This window comes from Grammomys surdaster, unplaced genomic scaffold (genome assembly GCF_004785775.1).
Source record: "Grammomys surdaster isolate TR1022 unplaced genomic scaffold, NIH_TR_1.0 205, whole genome shotgun sequence".
Taxonomy (NCBI): Eukaryota; Metazoa; Chordata; class Mammalia; order Rodentia; family Muridae; genus Grammomys; species Grammomys surdaster.
The window spans coordinates 6,385,851-6,401,856 of record NW_021604650.1 but is presented as its reverse complement, the minus strand read 5'-3'; the positions used below and the strand labels follow the sequence as shown (position 1 = coordinate 6,401,856).

The following is a 16,006-nucleotide window of genomic DNA, read 5'->3' as shown; positions in this document are numbered from 1 at the left end:
CACCAAATTTATTAAAAACATCACCAGTCCCTTATGATCTTTTTGTAGGTTTTTTGTTTTTAATGGATCTCTCCTAGATCCTGATCTACAAGACGCAGTCCCAGATCCAGAGGTGTCTTCCTAATTTGTTATTGTATGGGTGTGCCAGCATGTAGATTTGTGCACCACGTGCATGCAGTACCTACAGAGGCCAAGAGAGGGCGTTGGAGCCCCTAGAAGTTAACAGGATAGAAGGTTGTTAGCCATCATGTAGGTTTGTGAACTAAACTGTTCCTCTGGACGAGAAGCCAGTGCTGTTGACTGCTGAGCCATCTCTGAAGCCCGCCATGGTCATTTGCTAAGGCCTTTCTTACAGTAGAAAAATGCTCCCAGAGCCCCAGGCTGGTTCCAGTCAAACAGCTCTCTTCTAAGAATGAGTTTTCACAGGCTCATCAACCAAGGGTTAAGTCTGCAGACCAGAGTCCTTGGTCCAGCCACTCAAGAGCTCAGTCCAGCAGGGTGTGGCCAACTGTGGGCAGTCAGAAGGAACAAGTGGGCTGTCAAAAAAGCAAATAACAACAAAAACCAATCTCACTTTGTGTTTCACAACTTTAATAGAATATTCTAACTATTCTGTACAAATTGAAAACACCGTATTCAGTTACAAATGTGTTATTGGGTAAGGCTGAGCTACATGGTTGGTCACTGTGGACATGGCTGTCCTGGCTACCAGAGACCAACCCACACACTCGGAAACGCCCCCACACACACACCAGCCACCAACTGGTCACAAAACCCAGGTGTGGCTCTGGTGTGCACAGTACAAACTGAAGCTGTACTCTACAGGCCAGAGACCCATTGTGAGGGAGGACGTCTGCCCCCTGGCTACAGCCTGCCAACTTCCAGCGGCAATAACAACATGTAGTCTGCATGGCACAGCACAGCTGGGGGCAGGAAGCAGCAGGGCTTCCTCCATGGGCCTCACTCCACTTGGGTGTCACATCCTCCTGATCAAGTCAGTGACGTGATCTCAGAAGTGGGAGGACAGTGAAGTTCAAAGCCCCCCAAGCACGAGTGAATAAATAAGTACAGCTCTGGCCTCAGAGGTGTGTGCCACAACCCACCCACCCCTAAAACCAAAACGCAAGAAAAAAAATGCTCTAAGGCGAGCACAGCTTCCTCTACAGTGCTTGGGAGATGACTAGGGCACAGCAGCTGGAGCAGCTTCCCACGCAGTTCAGAGGCTGGAAATCATGGGGCCTTTTCAGTAGGGGAGGGCAGAGTGCACACAATCACCAGACTCTGTCAATCCCAGGCACAACCTCGGCCCACCCCAAGTGATCTTCAGGCACCAAAGCTGCAGGTGCTACAACTAAATCTCCTATTCTGGACTGCAGCAGTCTCCACTGTACAAGTTTAGCAAAGTAAGAAGGGAAGGGGGAGAGGAATCATGCACTTGGAAATGGTTAGATGTCACAGCACTGTCAACAAAATTCTGCTTAGGCAGGGACTGAGGCCCCTGCCTGTGGCCTGCGGTCCTGATAGCCATCCACGAGGTGGCCCCACAGGGTCGCTGCTTCTCACTGCTGTTTGCACTCCGGTGGCTGGTTGGGTTCTTTCTGCAAGGAGAATACAGGATTTGAAGAAAATAAAACCAGTATCACTCATGAAGCCTCTCCAACCCACAAGAACCAAGATTCAATAAGCTCATTCCTTCTTACCCAAAAGATGGCTCCCACAAATGCACTTTTAAGAGCTGACACAGAAACAGGTCAGCTCTCCAGAGAAGAGTTCCAGATGTTTGCTTTCCTGTTTTAATGTAAAGTCTAACTCAGAATGTGCTAGGCAGAGACTTGCTAGGGCCACAAAAAGGAACTAGCCACATGAGGGGCTTTGTGGCTGGTACAGATCACACCTGCCTGTGCCAGCAATTACCTCTCTCTAGGGCAGCCCTGTCCTGGGCATTCATGAAGGTAAGTCAGTCCTTCCCAGCAGGCTGGTTCTCACCATTAATACCCGAATAGATTCAACTCCAGTGGTTCATAGTGCAGGAGCAAATGGCCAGAAGCCAGCTCCTATAAAGAGCCATGTCTATCAATCTCACAGAACAGGAGTCCAAATCACACCTATCTGAAGAGCAAGTGACTTCAACTTAACCTAACACACAAACCTGGTGTCTTTAAAACACATTCAAGTTCTGGGAGCTTTGTATGGAGGACAATAAAAGCCTGAGGACAAATAAGGACCTTACTGCTGCCTCAGAGCTAAGATATGTACTCAACTCATCTGCTTCCCAGAATCCCTGGGAACTACAACTAAAAATCATGATGGTATAACCTGTAATTCTAGGCCGCAGCAGAGAAATGCATGCTCAAGGCCAGTCTAACCCACATAGTGAGACTCATGCCTCCAAGTAACAAAGGCTAGCGATGCAGCCTAGTAGTGTAGCACTTGTCTGGTGTGCCCAAGGCCCTGGACTTGATCCTCAGCACCACATTAAAAAAATCTATTATTTTTAGAGAAGGACTCACTATGTATGCAGCCCTAGCTGGCCTTGAACTCACAAAGATCTGTTTGCATTGGTCTCTCAAGTGCTGAAAAAAAAAATTACTTTTTTGTTTTGAGACAAGGTCTCACTTATGTAGTCCTGGCTGTTCTGGAACTTTGTAGACCAGGGTGGCCTTGAACTCAGGGAGTTCTGCCTGTTCCTCCATCTTCAGTGCTAAGATAAAATGTGTGTTTTGCCTACATGTATGTCTGCACACCACGTATGTTCCTAGAGTCATCAGAGATTAGAAGAGGGAGTGGTCAGATTACTTGGGACTGGTTATAGAGAGCTGTATGTCAGCTGCCACGGAGCATCTGCTGCCTCACAAATCTTAATGACAAATCAGCCCCTCAGCACTAGCACTTAAACTTTAGAAGAGCAGCCTGTGCTCTTAAGCTAAGTCTATCTCTCCAGCCCCAATAAAATAAATTTATTAAAAAGCTATTCTGTGTGGTGCATACACCTTTAATCCCAGCACTCAGGAGGTGAAGCCAGGCATCTCTGAGTGTTCAAGTCCAGCCAGCTCTACAAAGCAAGTTCCAGGACAGCCAGGGCTGTTTATATAAAACAAAACAAAACAAAACCAAACCAGAACGCTGTCTCAAAGAACCAAAAAAAGAAAGAAAGAAAAAAAAAAGACTATGGCTGGGGGGTGCTGAAGAAAAATCTGTATTGTGTGAACATGTATGTTAACACTGGAAGTGTCTATGGTATAAGATGAAACCAGAGTCTACCTTGAGACATCACACTTCAGGGGCAAAAATGCAGTGTTGAGGCACACAAGAGAGAACCTTGGCTTGGTTAGACCTCTACTTTTTTCAATTATAAAATGTATTTATTTATATGTATGTTATGTCTGTGTGAGGGTAGGCATCAGATCCCCTATAACTGGAATTACAGATGGTTGTAAGCTATTGTGTGGATGCTGGAAACTGAACCCAGGACTTCTGCAAGAACAACTAGTGCTCTTCACTACTGAGCCATCTTTCTAGCCTAAGAAGAAAACAGGGATATACTGAGCCCTCCAGGTTAGGGATCCCATCCCTATTTATCTCTCAGGAATCTTGTAAGTCAACAAGGAACCCAAGCCCAGAGATGCTGTGCTACTCTCAGTAGTCAACTTGATTGTATGTGGAATTAACTCAAACTCAAGCTGCTGGTCACTCTTGTGCAGGGACTTTTTTTTGATTGGATTATTTGAGGTGGAAAGACCCACCTTAAATCTAGGCCTAGTGGTAATTTATGTAAAGGCCATAGAAGAAGAAAGTTTCTTTTCTTTGCCTGCTTGCTTTCACTCTCTGGCAAGTCCATTCCTTCACTGGCGTTAGAGCCTACTTCTTTGGGATGCCCATACACACACAAAACCAGCTGAGATACCCAGCTTTGTGGACCAAATAAGGATCAGATGTTTGACCTTTCTGCTGGGAGACAGCCATTGCTAGAATAGTTGAATCACAGACTATAAGCCACTCTAGTAAATCCCATTTATAATGGAGAGATTCATTCTATCAGTTGTTTCTCTAGAGAAGCACAATACAGATGCCAACCAAGCAAAAGCTGTCAGAAGACAGCCAAGGCTAGATCTAGAGGTAGTCAACACAGTGGCCAAGGTCAAGCCCACTGACCTAGAGAACATCAGAGAGGCAGGGTGTCCCAAGCAAGTACAGCAGGGATAGAAGAGAGGAAGGCAAGCAATGCACACAAGGGAAGGAGTGGAAGCTCTAGGGGCTGGGGTGCAACTGGGGTCTGCCCCCAGCACAGAAAAATAAAGGCACTGCAGGTGGAAAACTAGTGGGCAATGAGTAGGTGCCTCCCTACCCTGCCTCAGAACACAAGCATTCCAAACTTTATCCCATTTCTTAAATGAAGTGGCATTTTGACCACAGGAATGTAAAATTTTTGTTTTTAATAAAACCAAAACTTGAGGATGTAAAAATCCAAAACATAGACCATAGTACTTTAGGTAATGAAGCTGCCAAGGAGCATAATCTTTATTAAGGTGGCAGAAGAGGCCGTTGGAAAGGCAAGAACAGTGAAGCAGCAGGTTTACACAGGGAAACCACAGGTCCAGACCCCACCCCTGCCAGGTAGTAGGCAGTAGTGTCCACCTACATTCCTGCTGGGATTAACAACCCCTTGAAGGACACAGTCAGAAACTAAATTACAACTGAACTGTAGCATCTGCTACCTCACAAATCTTAATGACAAATTGGCCCCTCAGCACTAGCACTTAAAATGTGTAAGTCGGCCAAAACCCTGATCACCACAGGACTACATAGGTGGGGTTATCATGGGCATAGTGGACTCAGGAAAGGTGGAGCTGAGGCCACTTATACCTCACTATGTCAGCTGCACCAGAGAGCAAGGCCCACGCCAAAGCTACCTGCAGGTGGACACCCACCATGGTCTGCTACTATGGCCTTGATAAAGAGGGATATTTTAACACTGACAGTCAACTGCACCTAGCTGCTCAAGTGAAGGTCCCAGAGTGAGCCCATCAAAGGCCAAGGCTCCGTTGGACTGCTGTCATTCTGGACAATTCCTTACAAACTGCTGTCTACAAGTAAAATAAGGCAGGGGCCTACCTATGGGATCCTTATGGTGCCTCACTCTACCTGGCCTTTCTTCCTTTTCTTACTGCATTAGCTATGTGCAAAAGACGTGAGCACTACACAGGGAAGATAAGACCCTGTCACTGGCAAGGGCCTCCCCTCACTGCTAGTTACTTATAGGTGAGTGTGCTCTCCAAACTAAACAGGGGAAACAAGGTGCTCCACACTATGTCCACAACTGGCCCTGTCATCCTCCAAACCAATCGTGAGGTGGGGCTTTATAGTGGCCACACTGGCAGGGACACCAGGCCACCTGACCTGATCGTTTTGTTCACTCACTGGTCTGCACAATGCCTGGTAGAGTGTATAAACCCTCAACAGACACCTAGACAAATCCAGAGCGACTACAGTCACAGTGTCTTTAAGCCTGGTGCAGTGTAGACAACAGGTACTTTTCTATCAGGGCTTTTTGTCCAGGGTGGCTCCTATGGCCATCTTGTCAGCTGCTGACCGCCAGAGCCTCTTGTTCCGTTACCAGTGACAATGCTCCCCAAAGTACAGCCCATTGCCCAGTTACTGAAAAACATCAGGTCCTGAAGGCAGGAGCTAAGCCTCACTGTTCTGCTGGTTTTACAAATGCATTAACTGTAGAGCCAGTACAAGTGCCACTCACAAGGCCCAGAGGCAGCCCTAGCTCCTATACAATATAATGAATCACAACTTTCTATGTCCCAGAAGTCAGAGTAATGCAACGAATCAAGTACACACAGCAATTTGGAAGTTAGGTATGAACAGATTCCACCTTACCTAGAAACGCATGAATGATTAACACAAAAATTACACCTAAATGGGGAAAAAAATTGAAAGGAACTGTCAGCATGAAAGAAAATGAAATGTACAAAATTATACAGGAGGCAGCAGCCACATTCTCATGATACAAGGGCTTCCAGTAGGGGCAGGAACAGCTTCAGCACAGCAGAGCTGCATGCCTTCCTGAGGTCAAACCTTATGCCCTCTTATAATAAACAACTCCCAGACAACACTGTGTGCAGTTTTTAGTGACGATTCCAGTCACTCTCTTTGGAGGGTGCACATGAAGCCACAGAACAATCACACCTTGACTTAAGGACAGAAGGACCACCCCTTGGACTGCCTGCAACAACAGCTCTCCACTGTACCCCATTGCCTACACTACTTCTGAAGCTTCTTTCCACTCCTAGACAATGACCAAGTGTCTGCAAGGTTTTCTACTAATCACATGATAACCTGGGTGAGAGGCTCTCTTCAAATACAGGGACATGAGAGGAGACAGAAGGCTCTGCAACGTGACAAAGGGAAAACAACAGGAAAAAGAAATGGGAGGAGAGGGGATGCAATGGAGGCTAAGTGAGACAAGCATAACACAGAAGCAAAGGTGCATCAAGGTGGAATATGCACGTGACAAGCTGCCCTGGTCCCTGCCAACTGCACTATGACCATGTGTCCATCCACTGCCCACAGAGCATGAACAACCAACACCCCAAGGCTCACCAGGTAGTACTGTCTCCATGACCCAAGAGTGATCTTTAGAAGAGAGTGCATTGGTGATAGTGGCAACAGCTCTCCCATTTTCCCCCAGGGAACTTCCCAGTGTGTGCATGCATTCCCAGCAGCACAGCAGCCACAACACCAAGTCACTGCACTGACAGCTTTTAGCACACACTCCACACCGGGAAAACAAGGGCAACAGATGGACACTAGTCAGTCAGAGACGCAAAGCACAGGGACACCAGGCAGGGATGCACTCTAACAGACCCCACACAGTCAAACACAGGGAAGTATGTACGGCTACACAAGAGCAGCTCAGGGCATCCTGGCATCGGATGCCACAGCCCCCTAATTAACAGTCTCCTGAGACCACACAGAAAACCCCAAGTTCCAGGTAAAATTGATAGTGCAGACTGTCTTTTCTTTTGCCAGTCCGCTTGTCCTGTTCAATCAACCACTATGCATATGTGTATGTACATACAATGCTTTTTCTGAATCTTTTCAGCAGAAATTCTGATCACAATCTAATGCCCTCCTTATTCTAGCACACAATCCACACCAGGTGCTCTGCAGATGCACATGGCTGCCTCCTGTCACAACAGCCCTTTAGGGAAGAGCAGGAAGCAATGCATGTTCCAGTCTACAGAGCTGAGTATCACCTGGTTGAATCTGACACCTAATGTTCCAGGCACACAAGTTGCCTTTCCTCAACTGTGGATTTTTCTGACATGTGTATTCTTAGCATCAAGAACAGCTTCAAAAGGCCCACTGTGCAGTACTGGTAGGCTCAGGATGTCCCCAAATAACTAACCTTGGGGATAACTTCAGTATCATCCTCATCTTCTCCCTCTTCATCACCTTCCAATTCCTGTATTAAAGAGACAAAAGAGTGATGACTAGAGTGTGACTGTAGGGCATCACCTGAACCTGTACAAAGTGACACACAGCTTAGTCTACACAACACACACAATTTTTCTTACAAAAGAGGCCAGGGTTAGAGACACTCAATGCTTAAGAGCACAAAAAAGCCTTGCAGAGAGAATGAATTCAGTTCCTAGCACCTATTGTCAGGCAGCTCACAGTCACTGCAAACTTCTGCGTTAGATCTATCTGATGCCTTCTGTACAGGAATGAGCACATAAGCACACATGCATGCCCAGACAGACGTGCATAATCTTAAAAAATTATTCCTTTAAATAGAGGAAGAAAAAAAAATTAGTTGAATAGATTGATCCAGAACCTCAGCTTCCTATGGTGTCTCCTTTCCACAAGCAAATCACAGCAGAATCCTGCATTAGGGCCAGTCACTAATAATTAACTCTCTTTATCTTTTCATTTTCCCAAATAATTCTGAAACATTTCCAAAAAAATTAGACATTCCTTATTAAATGGTTACTAATATGCATTTAAAAAAAAAAAAGATTTATTGGGCTGGAGAGATGGCTCAGTGGTTAAGAGCACCGATTGCTCTTCCAGAAGTCCTGAGTTCAATTCCCAGCAACCACATGGTGACTTACAACCATCTATAATGGGATCTGATGTTCTCTTCTGGTGTGTCTGAAGAGAGCAATGGTGTACTCATAGACATAAAATAAATAAATAAATCATTTTTTTTAAAAAGAAGTTAACATTATACATACATATATATATATAAATTTATTTATTTAACTAAGTACACTGTCACTGTCTTCAGACACGCCAGAAGAGAACATCAGATCCCATTATAGATGGTTGTAAGTCACCATGTGGTTGCTGGGAATTGAACTTGGGACCTCTGGAAGAGCAGCCAGTGCTCTTAAGTGCTAAGCCATCTCTCCAGCCCTAATATACATCTTTATAAGCAATTACAGGGTCAAAATCTATGGGCACCAAAACCAAATGATTTCAAAATGGCAACTGAAACCAGAGTGAGGCCCTTGGACTTCCTAATGTCAAGCAGACAAGGCAAAGCCTCACAAAGTTCGAGTAACAATACTGTATGTGACTTCTTCCTTACCTCCTCTTCACCCTCCTCGCCTTCTTCAAACTGCAAGGGAAACAGAAAAACAACTTAAATTTTTAGAACCATAATGTATCCCCAATAACAAGCTGATAAGTACCCTGCTAGGCTAAAGGTAGCATGAAGCTTGTGCTGCTACAGAAGCAGTGATGGCTCCATCTCTAGGTATCCATGATTCACATGCTGTTCCTGCAGGCCCAGCAGATCAGCACTGTGTGTAAGAGGGGCCTCCCAGGACAGAAAGGGGCTCAAGAGTTAAGGATGGGGAGGGGTGACAAGACTTGTGGGCTGAACATGCTGGATAGCTCCCTCTCTACCTTCAGACAGAAACGGGGCAATTGGATTCATTTGGGAAGAGGGACTCTCAACTGAGAAAATGCCTCTATGAGATGTGCCTATAAGCAAGCCAATAGCACATTTTCTTGATTAATGATTGAAGCAGTAGGGCTCAGCTCACTGTATGTGGTGTCACCCCTAGGCTGGTGGTTCTTGGTGCTAGAAGAAGACAGGCTGAGCAAGTCAGTAAGCAGCATTCCTCTATGGTCTCTGCACCAGTTTCTGCCCCTAGGTTCCTAATCTTACTTCCCTGGATGATGGAAGATCCAGGTAATATCAAAATACCCTTTCCTCCTCACGCTGCTTTCAGTGATGGTATTTCATCACAGTGACAAACACCCAACTAAGACCAAGGCTAAACTAAGTTAATCACCTGTTTAATTGCATACAAAAATTTTGGCATTTCACACCTCAGACAGCAGGGCGGGACAGCCTTTATTAGGTTTCTTTTTTATATATTTATTTTATAAACATTTATAAAATCTTGGTGTTTAGTCAAAACTAATGTCAAACCACCATCAGGGCTCTGTGTCAATTTCTGTCTAACATGTTTTTGGTCAGATAATTTCAAGTTCCAAACATGAGCAAGTTCCTAAAGGCTGGTCACTCCAGTACCACTGGCTACTGGCATTTATAAAATAAGACCACTCACATATTCCTTTGAGACAATATGAAAGTACAACTTTGGAAAGCCAGAACCCACTGGCCTCCTGGCACCACAAAGCAACAAGGTAGGACCCAGCCACAAAGTAGTGTCTTTCCCCTATGGCATTCAAGCAGGTTTCTAAAAGACAGGTCTTTTTTTGTTTGCTTTTCAGATGAGGGCTTCCCTATATAGCCCAAATTAGTCTCAAAACACTCAATTCTATCTCAAGCTCCTAAGAGCCAGGATGACAGTTGTACTGCATTAATCCAAGAGAGAAGTTATGTTTGAACTAGCCCAGTGTCAATATCTTTTTTTGTTTGTTTGTTTTCGAGACAGGGTTTCTCTGTGTAGCCCTGGCTGTCCTGGAACTCACTCTGTAGACCAGGCTGGCCTCGAACTCAGAAATCCGCCTGCCTCTGCCTCCCAAGTGCTGGGATTAAAGGTGTGCGCCATCACTGCCCTGCTGCAGTGTCAATATCTTAAGATTTAAGCACATTTCTTTTATCAGGAGCCTATCTTGAAAAAAAAAATCACCTAGTGGGGTCAAAAGGGTCTGCACCAAGCTCACCTCCCACATGTGCACAGTACACAGCAGGACAGGGCCAGCTGCTTCCCCTCCCTAACAGCCCTCTGGTCTTGTGGTTCCAGTAGTACTATGTTTCTTATTCTTGCATATATACACACATACGTAGTCTCACACTGCTGGCTTAGGCCTTTCAGACCTTGTGTCAAATATGAAGACCACTGAACTAGGGGCAAACTTTCCAATGACTCTGGTTAACTTCAACATCAGTTCTATCTTTACAGCGGCACACGTCTGTGATGCAGTTAGCCCAACTGCCACCATCTTGAGAATGCTGCCTTAGAATTGCTGTGTAACTAGACTGTCCTAAAACCCAGGCCTCTGCACTGCGGGAAACCACCAATGCTGAACAGTATCCATAACCATCTCTCCCTAAGGAACAAGCAAGACTTGAAGCTAACACCCACCAAAAGAATCAGGAGAGGCAGCCCTCCCTGTATCAGAAACAGGCCATTGGACCTGCCTGATCACCTCACTGCCCACCTAAAGCTCCAACAGACTCATGAGCTCTTCAAATAAAGGTTAACAACTTGATCTCTACAGACTGTGATAACTTGGGACAATCCAAGCCTTAACCACCAAGAGAACCTGAGGCAGGTCACATTAAAAGTGTGGCCTACTAAGTAATACCTGGAACACATCACACAGGGTAGGAGCCTCTGTTGTAGGGCACTACTATGACATATACCAGTATAAATCCACTGCCAGTAACTGTCTGGTGTGGCCCAATCTCCCGAAGGAAGGGCCTTCTTCATACTGAAGTTTTCTCAAGTTCTCAGGCTTTCCACAGAACAGTTTGATCCTCAGGGTCTTAAGAAGGCAAGGTTAAATGAGTCACATGCTAGCTTCCCAGGTACCTGAGGACTGACAGCCTCGTGGGATACCCCCTCCTCTCACTGCAGCTTCTAGGAGCCACCTCCCTTTAGTCTATTGTCACAGAGAGCTGTAGGGCCCTGGGTCTAGATAATGAAGCAATACATATAGCTTTCCAGGCCACAGTTCAGAGTGTCTGAGCACCCAGAGGTCTAAGCACCGAGGTGACCACCCTCCTGCCCCACATACATTGTCATCATCCTCTATGGCCTCCCCAGTGAAGTAGAGGACAGCCCGTGGCACGATGCGCTCACGGAAAAAGTGCCCAATTTCAAAGTCAGAGGCTAAGGTGAACTCGGAATCTTCATCCTGAGAGGGAAAACAAATAATTAACTCATTTTAGTGGGACTCATCTTAGTGGGGCGAAGATGTGTTCAAGTACCCTCCAAGTACCCTCCCTCCCCTCAAACCCTTACTTCTGAATGATCTGCACTGCTGGATAACAGTCACCACATTCAAAGCCACTTAAAATGACCTTAAAGCTAATGTTCAAATTACACTACAAAATACCATGAAAACAACACAGCAGGTGGGCTGAAGCTCTGATGCGTGTCCTATGCTTTAGAGTGGGGGATTGGGGTCTCTACTGAGGACTAAAGGGCAGGCATAGGAAAAAAAAACATTCTCTCAAGACCCAAGGTATAATGACTTCACTTAACTACAGAAACTAAAGGAGGAAGAATGGATCAGAAAGAACAAGTGCTTATTCAAGAAATACTTGATAGAAAATCAGGGCTTTTGACAATATATCTTACCAGAGATTCTCCATCTCCAGAAGCTAGAAGAAGAAAAGAAAACACACTTATATTACAACGACACCAATGTTTTAACATCCATACTGAAGGGAACTCAGCTGCAGCTCTCCCAGACCCCAACAAAGCACTGAGGCACCTTGTGAACATTTTCACAAGCTCTATCTGTTACCATAATTTCAGCTAGATAAGGCAGTGGGTCAAAAAAGCTGAGAGTTTGAAGGATGAGCAGGAGGTAGGTGAATCAGCTGTCCTATTGGCACCATACAGAGACTGATCCTGCACAATGTACAATGCTGAATGGTGCAGGTTTATCTGCTATTGAGGAAAGAGAAGAATGTGCATTCTGCTGATGTCCTTGCAGGGGGTTGCAGCCTTTCACCCAAGGATGATGTATCCATGAGGGCCTACATGCAAGACCATCAAAGTGGTGCTGACATTCACCAGGTCAAACAGAAGATGTGGGCTTCTTACCATACCCTCATGAAACCAAGCAACCATTACCTAACAGATGCTTTGGGCCTCGACTAGTTATGTGCTGGAGTAGATCTAATGTAGAGCTAATCTCTGTAAAACCTGTGGTGCCAGCTTTTCTCACGGGGCTCATGTCATCTGTTGTTACAGACTGGCAGCATTCACTGATACAAAGCACAGCACTGAGTGTATGACCACCACCCACAAGAGGCTGTTACCATGTAGGCAAGGAACAGAGTCTGAGGGTTGGACCCTGTCTCCCTAGTGACAAGCACCATGGCATAAGCCTTCTAGGCCAATTCTGTAGGCTATGAGGACAATGAGGACTACACTAGTAGTGTCTCCATTCCCAAATCTGTAACCCAGCCCTTGGCCACCATCCTCCATTCCTGTTCCTAGAACTCATCACTTGATACTGTCATATGTTGCCTGGCTAACATTGTAGCCACTTCCTTATTTTTTCCTTTTCAACTTCCTGAAAGCATTGTTAACAGTTTTATATTCATTTCCCTTTAAAATGCAGGCTGGAAACTGAATGAGCTAATTTCAGAGTTGTGCCACTATAAAACATCACCCCTAAAATCACATCTGCTTATCAATGAATTCTACTTTCACTGTGACTTTGTGAACAGTTTTAGGGAGCTGAGCATGGTGGTGCTTGCCTTTAATCCCAGTACTCAGGAGGTAGAGGCAGGCAGATCTGTGAGTCCCAAACAGCCTGGACTACAGAATGAGTCCCAGGACAGCCAGAGCTACCCAGAGAAACCCTATCTTGAAAAACCAAAAAATAAAAAAAGAACAGTCCAAGGAAACTTCTTAAGACAGGGTGTTACTACGTAGCTCTAGTTAATCTGGAACTACATAGACATCCGCCTGCCTCTGCCTCCTGAATACTAGGATTAAAGGCATGTGCACTATGCCCACTGAGAAGCTGACTCTTAAAGGCAAGGACGCTCCACCTGGGTCTACATAGCTAGCCTGGTCTAAACATGTATGTTAATGTATGCTCTAAAGGAATTTCCTCACACAGGAAATGTAAGCACTAGCTTATTCTTATTTACCAACGTAACATACTTTGTATTTTGTGGGTTCAAAGTTAAATCATAGAAAATGGCCATTAAAATAACATCATCCAAGTGTCCCATGAGGAACACATGGTGGACAACAGCAGCAAGTTCTGGAACAAAGCAAAGCCAAGTGCCCAGATCCAGGAATGGACGTGCCTAAGGTCCCCCAAACAACTCTACGTTGGATAACTTTCACAGCAGGGATAAATATTTATGTCCAATGACGGTCCCTTCGTGGAAAATGATAATTCTTTAACACTAAGAAAGGGTGTGGCCAAACACCTTCCCAATTATAGAATTACTGTGGGACAGCCAAGATAGGAGTCCCCAAGCAGACTGCAGTCATTATAACTAGGCTCAAGGTCCCATCTTCATTACATAGCTCAGAAAACTAAAAGCTTCAATGTTAAAACTCTGTTCCTAGCCTTTAAAGACTTGAAAACTACCTATATGTGTTCATTACATATATTTCCAAGTAAAGCCCTGTGCTCTGTCAAACTGTATAAAACTAGGGAAAACTGAATTATAAGAAAAAGAAGTTTAACTGGTGACTCAGAAGGTTTGTAACTGTGACTAGCTTGCCAGGACGGGTCCTAGAGAATCTGTGCCTGCCTCCTTGCCTAGGAAGCTAGTCTATCCCCTCCATATGCCCAGAAAAGTGCTCATCTTCTCCTGAGGTGCACACACAACTTCTAAGAGCTAACCAAATACGAGGGAATGGAACAACTTTACACAGCACACAGAGCTGCCCCTGCCCACCTTTCAGGGGGCTGAAGAAGTTGAAGAAGGATTCATTGGGCACTTGCTTGGTGATGGTTCGTACAGTACCCCGGCCCTTGTGCTTCTGCTTTTTCTTGATGGTTTTGACTGTGACATTTTTTCCTTTCTTCCAGTCTATTGTACACCTGCAGGGACAAGGCAGCTGTTATAGACACTTGCCCCAAGAGAAATCCCACTACTATCTAGGAAGGAAGCCAGAGCCCTATGGAACATCTGACACCACTCATCTGCAAATCAGGGGAAAGAATCCCAAAGTCTATCTGTATGGCAGCTTACAAGGGTTGGCCTGGTCCTGTCATCCTTCGATCACCAATGCCCAAAAGCTCTGTAATGACAACAGCATTCTTCCACAAGGATTCTGAAATGTCTCCTGTGCAAGGCCCTGTCAAGTCCACAGAATGCTCAAGAACTCATCACCTGTTATATCTGAGCACATCTAGGGTTACCACTCATGTACTCCAACTCAGAAATCAACTAAGTGAACAGGACAGCAGGGGCCACCATCTCACTTTTGGTGGCAGCTGAATGATGTCTACTCAGGAACACATGGAAAAGCCAAACCCTCTCCTACATGACAGACTGGCCCTGGAAAAAGATCTCCTCTAACCTAACCCTGAATACTCCAAGCCTTTGAATCAAGCAGGACTTTAATGAAGCCCAAAATCATTTAGTGACATTAACAGCACTGAACTAGTTCTCGTGTTTTACTTTCAACAGTCAGTTTCCCAAACAGTGAGTCATAACCACAGGAGTCAACGTCAAGCTGTATCTCTACTGAATGGTTTAGAAACTAACACTGTCATTTATCAGGTAGCAAATCTGGTGCCATATTTCAAAGCTGTCAGTGAACTGTGACATGGATTTAACTTCACCACTCAACAAATACTTTTTCTCTTAAGAGTTTGGGGCTTTGCTGAACACGATGGTGGCACAGCCTTTAATCCCAATAGTCTGGAGGCAAAGGCAGGTGGATCTCTAAGTTCAGCCTAGTCTACAGAACAAGCAAGTTTTTTAGGCAAGCCAGAACTATCTAATGACATCTTATCTCAGCATCAGTCGGCCTCTTTCAACCTCCGTAGGCATGACATGCACACGGTACAGATACAGATACACACGCAGACACAACACTCATACACATTAAATAAAAATAAATCTTAAAAAAACTTGAGGCTGAGGACACAAGCCAGTGGTAGAGCACTTAAGCCTTCTATGTAAAGGTCCTGGGTTTAATCTTCAATGCCACAAAACAAAACAAAAACAAAACAAAAAACAAAACAAAAACAAAATCACCTTTAATTCCTGGTTATCTGAAGAATTCAAAACATGGTCCCATTCAAAGAGAAACTGAGGACAGGCTTCCAAGTGTATCTGAATCTTAAGACATGACACACCTTCCAGTTTTGGCCATGTCCACATTGCAGCTTCCCAACCATAAGCTACTGTACACAATTTTGAAGGGCTTTTAAGTGGTTCCAGACTTTAAAATATATTTTTTAAAACAATTATTGCTGGGGCTGGTGAGATGGCTCAGTGGTTAAGAGCACTGACTGCTCTTCCAGAGGTCATGAGTTCAAATCCCAGCAACCACATGGTGGCTCACAACCATCTGTAATGATATCTGATACCCTCTTGTGGGGTGTCTGAAGACAGCTACAGTGTACTTACATATAATAAATAAATAAAAATTAAAAAAAAAAAAAAAAAAAAAAAAAGGCTTTTTAAAAAAAAAAAAAAAAAAAAACAATTATTGCTGAGTGGTGATCGTGGCACATGCCTTTAATTCCAGCTCTCAGGAGGCAGAAACAGGTGGATCTCTGTGTTCGAGGCCAGCCTTGTCTACAGAGGAAATTCCATGACAGAGAAACTCTGTTTTAAAATCATAAAAAAAAA

General features: G+C 44.8%; 1 protein-coding gene across 4 annotated transcripts in view; it reads right to left on the bottom strand.

The window, feature by feature from the left end:
* Window positions 1–570: 570 nt before the first annotated feature.
* The window catches only part of Nap1l4 (nucleosome assembly protein 1 like 4), a 37,791-nt gene continuing 22,355 nt past the window's right edge, over window positions 571–16,006 (bottom strand). For 3 of the 4 annotated variants that reach the window (XM_028770980.1, XM_028770984.1, XM_028770982.1), the window contains 6 exons: window positions 14,096–14,241; window positions 11,799–11,821; window positions 11,233–11,352; window positions 8,603–8,632; window positions 7,418–7,474; window positions 571–1,598 (listed from right to left, as the gene is read on the bottom strand). In XM_028770980.1, the coding sequence (XP_028626813.1) occupies window positions 1,560–1,598; window positions 7,418–7,474; window positions 8,603–8,632; window positions 11,233–11,352; window positions 11,799–11,821; window positions 14,096–14,241 (415 nt within the window). In that variant the 3' untranslated portion in view covers window positions 571–1,559. Of the gene's footprint in view, window positions 1,599–5,886; window positions 5,923–7,417; window positions 7,475–8,602; window positions 8,633–11,232; window positions 11,353–11,798; window positions 11,822–14,095; window positions 14,242–16,006 lie in introns of all 4 variants that reach the window. The other variant, XM_028770983.1, reaches the window with a different exon arrangement.